This window comes from Athalia rosae, chromosome 3, assembly GCF_917208135.1.
Source record: "Athalia rosae chromosome 3, iyAthRosa1.1, whole genome shotgun sequence".
NCBI lineage: Eukaryota > Metazoa > Arthropoda > Insecta > Hymenoptera > Athaliidae > Athalia > Athalia rosae.
Window position 1 is genome coordinate 4,746,949 of NC_064028.1, and position 8,370 is coordinate 4,755,318.

The window sequence follows — 8,370 nt, forward strand, 5'->3', positions numbered from 1 at the left end:
AAAGCAAAACCTTGACCGCCTCCTTCTGGTCCACGAAATCCGAAAACACCGTCGCTATCTGTCACGAACCCGAATCACGATTCCACCGCGATTGACCAGTCGGTCGGACACACCACGCTTATTCGACCGACACACGACGACCGCCCCACATCGCATGCCGCATTCGGAGACCAGGCAAGTGGCAAGTCGAGTGTTGCGTGTTGCCGAGGATCTGAGGTTGCCACTTGCTAAGCTTGCACGATTCTTGGAGTGGGTAATAAATGATTGTTAACTCATTGTTGTACCGTTTGATGGCACCACCTACAGGAATCGTAAGTTGTAACTTTCATTTGTTTTTAACATTTAAAATTTGGAGGATGTAACCAGCGACCTCTAGTCTTGGCTCCAGAATTGATCTCGAAGCTATCGGAGCCGGGTTTGCAATTGTTCTTTTTCCGGTTCAGAGCCATCTTGGAGGTAAGCGTGTGTCAAATTTGATGGAAAAATAATTAATCGATGAACCGTTCGCTGTAATAACGAACTTGAATTAACTTGGATTGATCGCTTTTCAGTAACCTTGATAAAATGGAAAACGACGCTGGTGAATTCGTTGATTTGTACTGCCCCCGAAAATGGTGAGCACTCGCACGTGGTTTTTCTATTATTTGATCTAGTTCTTGTAGCACATTCCGAAACGTTTAACGTGATGTATGTTCTCTCTCAATCTTGTTGCTGTAAAATTCTAACCCTTAATGAACCTCAACTTTGAATGTGGGATTATGCATGCCACTTGCTGGTGTCATAAACCTTGATCCTGTACAATATTTACCAGATATATTTGGCTCTTAATTCAATGAAGTAACCTATACATTTCTCCATCTTTCAGTTCGGCAAGCAACCGCATCATTCATGCCAAGGATCACGCTTCGATCCAGCTCACTTTAGCTGATGTAGATCCCCAGACTGGCCGTCAAACTGAAACCATTAAAATGTATGCCATCTGTGGTGCCATACGACGTATGGTGAGTGAATGAAAACAAAATCTTATTTTCATAGATTGAAATCTCTGATCTCTGTAATTGATGTGTAAATGAGGGTGGGGTGGATCAATTGAGCAACAATTGATACATGTGTTATTTTACAGGGTGAATCTGACGACTGTATTGGTCGTCTTGCAAAAAAAGATGGGATTTTGGCAAAGAACTATTAATTATTTTGATTGTACTCCGCCTTTTCCATAAATGTAATTTAAAAACCTATGATATCTTTGAATATCTTTTCCCTGTCATTGAGCTGGTTTGCTTTTGTCGTGTTTTGATGAGCAAAAGAATATAGAGGCAAGTATTAAGAATACTAATTTTATTACATGGTTGATAAAATAATATATTCGTTATGCATGAAATGAATTTGATAAAGCTCTGTTTATGTACACATATTATACATGACAGATATTTGCCTCGGAATTACGTCACTGTCGTACATATCGTACATACCTAGTGTACTTCTAGAAATCCATAAACTAAGAACCCTGAATACCATTGCTAATTATGAATGAATACAAACATTTCTGATATCTATCAATTCCAGTCATGGATAAGCAACTTTTTTCAATTTTCATCATTTACACGTTATGGAATTCTGGAAGAATAGAATGATAAACTCGATTCCAACAAGTTGTTTTGTTGGCAGAATTTTTTAGTGAATTTTATAAAGATTTCAGAAATTTCAATTTTTCAACATTATCAAAGGTATCTTTGATAGTTACTTTTTTATTCATACTAAATTTTTACATGCCGTATAATATTTTGCATATTTTTCCCATTATCGTCAGTACTATTTTCTCATGTAGCAAAAATTTCTTAAAAAACTTGATATTCTTAGGAGTAATCGAATGTTGATAGTTACTTTTCATTCATTGGTATAAGGTGAATAATCTACTATATTCAATTTGATTAGTGTAGGAGGTTCAACATCGTTATGAGGCCAAATAATAATTTTTAAGCGATATGTGTCGAACATAGTTAAACATTTAATGAGACGTCCGAACAAGGGGTTGATGAATCCAAACTGAAGTACACTGAAAACTATCAGATATTACGAATTGTAACATCAGATCATTGAGATTTCATATTCGCATATGCGAAAGTAGTTAACTAACGTTCAATGATTCCCAGAATAAAAATAATTGGTAACTAGTTTATTACATTTTTAACGTCTAATCAAAATTCGACGAAATAATTGGATACTATTTGTCCACTAATTAGGCAGTTCACGCTACCAAGTGTTCAATAATTACTTAGCAAAATATATCCTGGTGACTCTTTTACAAAAATAATGTTACCATCACTTGATAGTTCAGCATTATAATCCAACAATTACTACTATTTTAAACTCATCTCTCTTCAAGTAAATGAGGACTGTTTGCAGATTAACAAAATCAAGTCTGATGTTAGTTCTGAATGGTTATAATCTCTTGCGATAAACATCAATGAATGTATTTCAGTTTTAACTCTATACACTTCTGAGGGAGACTGGAGAAATTCTGCTGAATTGGTCTCTGTTATCAAGAAGAAAAATTTATGACACCCAAGTAATTGGATTCTTGCCATAAATGCCAAAAGACTGGTACTTATCTAGCATTAACATTATTTGCGCGCCAGTATCCGATCAGGATCTATAGAATCTTGTACTTCTAAGGTGAGATGATGGCTAAATTTCGTTTCAATAATTTTCAAATTTTGTTTGTAATGTCCCGGAAATGATTTATAAAATATATCATCATTATAAGGGGAATCTTTGCACTAATGATCCGTCACGTGTCATACGTTGATCACAGGCGTATCGGAAAGAGAGTGAACTCGATTGAATCTACGATTTCTCAAAGTTGTTATCGCCTCCATAAGATCAGTTCTCTTACTGAAAAAGTCCACGATTGGCTGCCCAGTCAATGCAGATGCTAGAAACTGCTCTACTGTTATTGACCAATCAGGATCAGCTGAAGAAATCACACTTGAAGGATTACCGTTGCGATCAGGAGGCTGAAAAATTGAGATTAAATAAACCCTGATTGAAAGGAACTTATCAAAGGTGAAGAAATGTATTACTAGCCACAAGCCATTTGACTTACAGTTTGAGCTGACAAGAGTTCAGGTTGTGCCAAAGATGCAGCAACAAGCAAACTATCTTCCGATTCTTCTCTCTCAGCTGCAAACTTTTTGCCAACATTTCCCAGCTGAAGTAGAAGAGTGCCTACACATGTAAGAAATTCTGCAGTTTATTTTTGAACTTATCTTCACGAGTGGATACATAGGATTTACTGTTCACCTATCGTAGCAATTGAATGGTAAGTTTCCTGCTCTTCCGGTTGGTCGAGTGCTTGAAACATGTCGTACAGGGTTTTCCACAGGGCAATGAAATGGGGTTGAGACATTTTTGGTACAGTTTTTAAATTCAAAGGGCTATCTTTGGATGCAACCATTGATCGAAGACTGCCCATACTCTGAATTTCCCATGACTGATCGCCCTGTTGACTATTAAGACTCACAGATCTGGATAAAGAGGTTCCTTGCAAGTCTTCAACTAAACTTGCTGGCATCTCTAACGAAGCTGCGCTCTGTTCCATGCTATCGAAGAAGTCTGTGGCTTCCGCTGCCACCTCTGCTCCATCTTAAAAATGTTAGAGTCATTACTAATTTCTGAACAGTATATTTTGAAGAAATCTTCACCTGGATGTGCAGGCGATTCAAAATCAACGGCAGTCAATAATGGTGGTAGATGAAGCGTGTACAAAAGTTTCAATCTCTGAGTCAAGTCTGCTGTTGCGGTGATTCCGATCGCTTGAACTACTTCTCGAAAATTGAGAAGTCCGTCGTGATTGCGGTCCATTAGCTACAAAAATTTTGAATATTCAACAAAATGGTATAAAATTATACAAGCTTCACCACAGACTGATGAATATTGAATTGTTATTCTGAACATACTCACACGAAATAGTCTTGCAGCAAGAGATTCGGCTTGGGTGCACTTGCCCCATGGAGATAAACCTCCGAAAAGTATTCTGAAAAGCTCAAAGTCTACTTTGTATGCTTCGTAGGGTGGCTGTGTGGGATCGTATCGATCAGGTTCAGCTTTTCTTTGGCTCATCAATTCCTCTCTCACTAAACCAAGCAATTCCTGCAATTCTTCAGAGACCATATATTTATCTACAACGACACTTCTCACTACATTTTTTTCTATGCCATCTTCAAGACTTTGCACTACTCTGAGCCTGTGCTTCAGTCGTAGACGCTCGATTCCTCCTATTGTCAGAGTGCCGTACCTCGAGTAAGCTTCATAGATCAAAGTTTGCACAGATATACTCTGAAAGAAATACATGATTTGCAAATCTTTTTTTTCATAATTCACATTTTATCACAGAAATATGAAACCTACCCTATTTGGCACCGAACTATCGACGGGCCTCGGTAAAATCGGACCTTCGTCATTGAAAACCCCTCCGAGATAATCAGTTAGCAGCTGCATAGCTTCCCCATCATCACGGCAGTTCAATAATTTGTCGTGATTCCATTCCAAAACAGTTAACGCTATCTGACAGAGAAAGGTATGTTCATTAATTAACTTTCATCTCTCAATAATGGAAAAGTGCAGAGTGATCCTGAACAATCGACTGATTCTTACCTGGAAAATAACTTTTGCTCCATCATAAAAAAAACAATCCATTATGTTCACAGCGCTGCTAGTAGGCATTACACTTAGAAAAATTGTTAGAAACCACGAAAGTGAAATGACTCTGATTAAACCCAATTCTTGCAGCCTGGCGTGCAGTGCCGGTAAATGTTCAGCAGCTAACTCCTCCAAGAGACCTTGGTCGACTAGGGCACCAACAACTCGGCGGTCATAGTAATCAGGGAGTAGAGATTCGCATACATTGCATAGTTGCCAAAAAGCTGCCTCTTCAGAACAATAAATGAGGAGAACAGAAGCGACAATATTCATAGCTTGGCAATACCCTAGAAAATTATTCGCGTTCAAGAGAAACTGAGAAGAACACTGGCCCAATAAATTTAATGTTTAATCTTTACCGATCTGAGGATTTCTCCAGGCATACGCAGACAGAACTCGCCTGAGAGCACTGATACCAGTGTCGGATTGAAAGGCGGGGTGTTCTGGCAAAGAACGGTGCAAATCTCTTTCTATCTCCTCATTTGCTTGGCACGATTTTCCAAGCGACTGATCGACGAGAGATTTGTATAAGCCAGAATTCATCGTCATCTCGTTTATAGCACCTACCATACGCATAACATATAGAATGTGGATGGAGGGGAACTTGAAAAAAAGTCAACTCACCAGAAAATGTAAGCCACACTTCCCCTCTCAGCGTTTGAGGTACTCCCTGAATAACCAATTTTGCTGTGTCAGTAGTCCTGTACATAGTAATTCCTCTTCCATATTCTGCAAAGTGTAACTCCCACTGTTTCTCTTTCGTCTCTTGTTTAATTGCAGCTTCTTGGCTCAGAGGTGCTTTGAATAAAGTCATCAAAGGTGGTTGCGGTGACCATTCTAAAGGTTCCACCTCTTCGTAGTTGCTCAAATCGCTTGTTACACTGTTGTGGAAAGTCAGCTGCTCTGTGCTAAGAATATTAAAAGATTCTAATGTAACATAAAAATCATAAAAACTTTGAACCAACAGAAAGTGGTTACTGAGAATCAACTCACAGATGGGATATTTTAGTCTTAGCCAATAGTTCTGATATTTTTTGCACAACAAAATCTCTGTCGTGAATTTGTGCAAATAAAAATGATGATCTTGACGTCGTTACAAGGACAGATTTGTCTACAGCTGCGTTTGAAGCTTGATTTTCGGCGCATTCGACTAATCGTACTTCGCGCAAAGGAATTACAAGAGTAACCATGCGACGAACCTGAATTGGCATACGGACATGAAATTATCAATTACTTGAAAGCCAGGTAAACCATTTAACAATGTTTGGGCATTCACCAAACCATACTCACTCTACTTTCGAAGCAAAGGTAATTCTGAGACAAATATATTTTCCCCCAAACGTGTCTTTTATTGTAAGGAGTCCACAAAGTCGCATCAATGCTACCGTCTAACTTCTCATTGCCCGGCAACCTGAATTGCAGCCTATAGACTTCAGAGTGGGCTCGTGCATCAAGGTCTCTCTTCAAAAATGAGGGTTTTTTAGGCACGTTTTTGCTGTGAACAAACGTGTATCTGTTTCTGTATCAAGTATGTCGCATCTTTGATAATCTCAATTTGAATAGAATAATATACCTTAATTTATTTAGGAGATCTCTATCTTCATTGAAACCACTTTTTTCATCAATTAATCTGAAATAGGAGCATTCATTAGAAATGTTCATTATGAAAATTGAGTAAATGTGGCAAAGCTATTGGGTATCTCATATCACCTTTTCATAGCAATATTTGTAAGCTGTTCCATTAATGAAAAAGTGTCCGATTTATGGAGGAACATGGAAAAGTAATGCTGCAATGCATAAATGTCGATTGTTACCATAAGAATGTTGTCAACCTAATTCTAGAAATTCAATATATTCAATGTACCTCTTTATTATCACGAGTTACCACTCGAATACTGTCAGGGAATAGAATAGAATTGGTTTTGCTGAGTTCTGTGATGTCTGCCCATCTGACAACAAGCTTTGTCTCCTTTGACAGAATGTAGGCATAGAAGCACATATGATTCACAGAGAGATAAAGCCATCCCTGCCTCGGGAATCGGGATTTCCAATAACTGGGAATGCCATGTTTATGAAAAATCAGTTACTAAACTTGATTCAGTTTTAAAGGTTCCTCAATAAAAGACAAGTAGTAAGTACTATTCACCTGCACGAATAATAGTTCACCAGCTTTTCATCTTGTGGAAAATTAAAGTGCTGGTGGAACTTGAAGGAGACTGTCTTAAACGATTGCGGATCTTCTTCTGCAATCAAAACATAACTGTTGCCCATGAACTTGCGTTTATGACAAATACAATTACAATACTGCACATACCATCGGCAATTTGATTTTCCGGTACATTATTAGCTATGATAGACTGGATTTTGCAGCATACAAAATCTGTTATCTCTTCTTCTGTATCAAAGGATTTTAGGGTATCGGTTAAAGTGGCATGCAGCCATTCCCAATCTTTGACAATATCTTTCTCTGTAAGAGCACAGGCTATCACTGTGAACATTTAAAATAAACGATCTCATCATTCCAGGCAATTTTTCAAGTGATTGTTACTGCTGCCAATCAGAAAGGAAAAATATTATCTTTGTATTTCAGTAAGCCTATGCTAGATGTGTTTTTATAGTACTTTGTATGTAAACCAAGCATGGTATGGGTAACTGACATTTGCTATGCTAACGACAACCGTTATCAGTTACTGTTTCTCATCCTCTCAGTGAATCTGGGATCAGAGTTATTCGAAGCTTTCACACATGTTTACAAGACCTCAATTATATCACATCGTCAAGCTAATGTCTTGGTTCAAACAGAGTACATTGCGCATCTCTTTTTTTTACTACAAGTCCACAAAGTAATATGGCTTTATTTGCTTTTATATAGACACAGAAAGCAAGGTGATTCATTCCAAAGTTGATAATACTCACTCCAGTAAACGTCCGACGATGGAGTCTGATGTAATATTCTAAATGGGGGTGGCTTCGTATCAAAAACACTATCTAGTGTTCCAACCAAAATCGAAGTTAGACCTTTTGTCTTTCCATGACCTTTTCGCCTCTGCAGGACGAAATAAACGGTCGCCTGTTCAGTCACCCTATATATTTAGTAGAATTCACTAAAATGATTTTCTCTTTGTACAGGTACAGGAAATTTCAACGATGAATATTGATGGCCGAAAAATTAGTTGTAATAAATATGTTGAGAACCTATAAGAAAAAAAAATTGGAGCCCATTCCTAATCTCGTAAATTGCAAATTGGTTAACTGCTGTGAGACTTATTTCGCGAAAGAATGGGTGATGAGCGGTCATTGTCGAAACAAATTATTATTGCTACCCAAAAAGTGACAGCTGTCAGTGAAAGAGAAAGGTTGATATTTGTCAGCTGTCATTGACGTACGTGAGATGTAAACAGTAATTAGAATACGGATAGAATTTTTTTGTATCTACCAAAGGGCATTGGCCAGCAAAACTTCTTGTGGCTTCATCCACATCTTTCTCGTTGTTGATATAGTACATATGGTATTTCAAAATACGCCGGATATACTTTGCTCAATTAAAATTAAAAATTCACGATTTGCTGTTAGACTGTTGGTCAGATAAAAAACGTTTCCAAAAGATAAACCACCACGAAGTAGGCTGCGGCTATTCGCACTCCGAATCAATGCAGGCAACCACTCTGA

The 8,370-nt window shown here is 37.9% G+C and overlaps 2 protein-coding genes and 1 long non-coding RNA gene across 5 annotated transcripts; 2 read left to right on the top strand and 1 right to left on the bottom strand.

Annotated features, from left to right (window-relative positions):
- The first annotated feature begins 358 nt into the window (after window positions 1–358).
- Window positions 359–1,238, top strand: LOC105691689 (40S ribosomal protein S21). The gene is made up of 4 exons (XM_012410353.3): window positions 359–456; window positions 552–614; window positions 866–1,001; window positions 1,124–1,238. The coding sequence occupies exons 2-4, from the start codon at window positions 565–567 to the stop codon at window positions 1,187–1,189; spliced, it is 252 nt and encodes an 83-aa protein (XP_012265776.1). The 5' UTR covers window positions 359–456; window positions 552–564; the 3' UTR covers window positions 1,190–1,238.
- Window positions 1,239–1,321: 83 nt separating this feature from the next.
- On the bottom strand, window positions 1,322–8,340 carry LOC105691686 (TBC1 domain family member 9). 3 transcript variants are annotated; one of them, XM_048652297.1, is made up of 18 exons: window positions 8,138–8,340; window positions 7,618–7,784; window positions 7,016–7,189; window positions 6,848–6,944; window positions 6,566–6,755; window positions 6,412–6,488; window positions 6,275–6,331; window positions 5,992–6,214; window positions 5,695–5,900; window positions 5,326–5,609; window positions 5,061–5,264; window positions 4,657–4,988; window positions 4,411–4,566; window positions 3,964–4,338; window positions 3,705–3,867; window positions 3,304–3,636; window positions 3,107–3,228; window positions 1,322–3,017 (listed from the first exon to the last, which is right to left on the bottom strand). In XM_048652297.1, exons 1-18 carry the CDS (start codon window positions 8,179–8,181, stop codon window positions 2,799–2,801), a joined length of 3,423 nt encoding a protein of 1,140 aa, XP_048508254.1. In that variant the 5' UTR covers window positions 8,182–8,340; the 3' UTR covers window positions 1,322–2,798. The 3 variants fall into 3 exon arrangements, with proteins under 3 accessions (XP_048508254.1, XP_048508253.1, XP_012265774.2); XM_048652296.1 differs by having other exon boundaries at window positions 3,304–3,645; window positions 8,138–8,339; XM_012410351.3 differs by having other exon boundaries at window positions 3,304–3,645; window positions 5,992–6,196; window positions 8,138–8,338.
- On the top strand, window positions 4,161–6,570 carry LOC125500245. The gene is made up of 4 exons (XR_007277507.1): window positions 4,161–4,302; window positions 4,396–4,579; window positions 4,792–5,333; window positions 5,482–6,570. It is a non-coding gene; the product is annotated as an uncharacterized LOC125500245 (long non-coding RNA).
- Window positions 8,341–8,370: the final 30 nt, after the last annotated feature.

What these genes read in the sequence shown, in the direction of transcription:
- LOC105691689 (XM_012410353.3), top strand. Translation starts at nt 565, where the DNA reads ATGGAAAACGACGCTGGTGAATTCGTTGATTTGTACTGCCCCCGAAAA. An exon ending in TTGTACTGCCCCCGAAAATG is followed by an intron (nt 615 to 865) that starts GTGAGCACTCGC and finishes TCCATCTTTCAG; the next exon opens with TTCGGCAAGCAACCGCATCA. An exon ending in GTGGTGCCATACGACGTATG is followed by an intron (nt 1,002 to 1,123) that starts GTGAGTGAATGA and finishes GTTATTTTACAG; the next exon opens with GGTGAATCTGACGACTGTAT.
- LOC105691686 (XM_048652296.1), bottom strand. Translation starts at nt 8,181, where the DNA reads ATGTGGATGAAGCCACAAGAAGTTTTGCTGGCCAATGCCCTTTG. An exon ending in GTGAACTATTATTCGTGCAG is followed by an intron (nt 6,756 to 6,847) that starts GTGAATAGTACT and finishes TGGCATTCCCAG; the next exon opens with TTATTGGAAATCCCGATTCC. An exon ending in CTGGAGAAATCCTCAGATCG is followed by an intron (nt 4,989 to 5,060) that starts GTAAAGATTAAA and finishes ATAATTTTCTAG; the next exon opens with GGTATTGCCAAGCTATGAAT.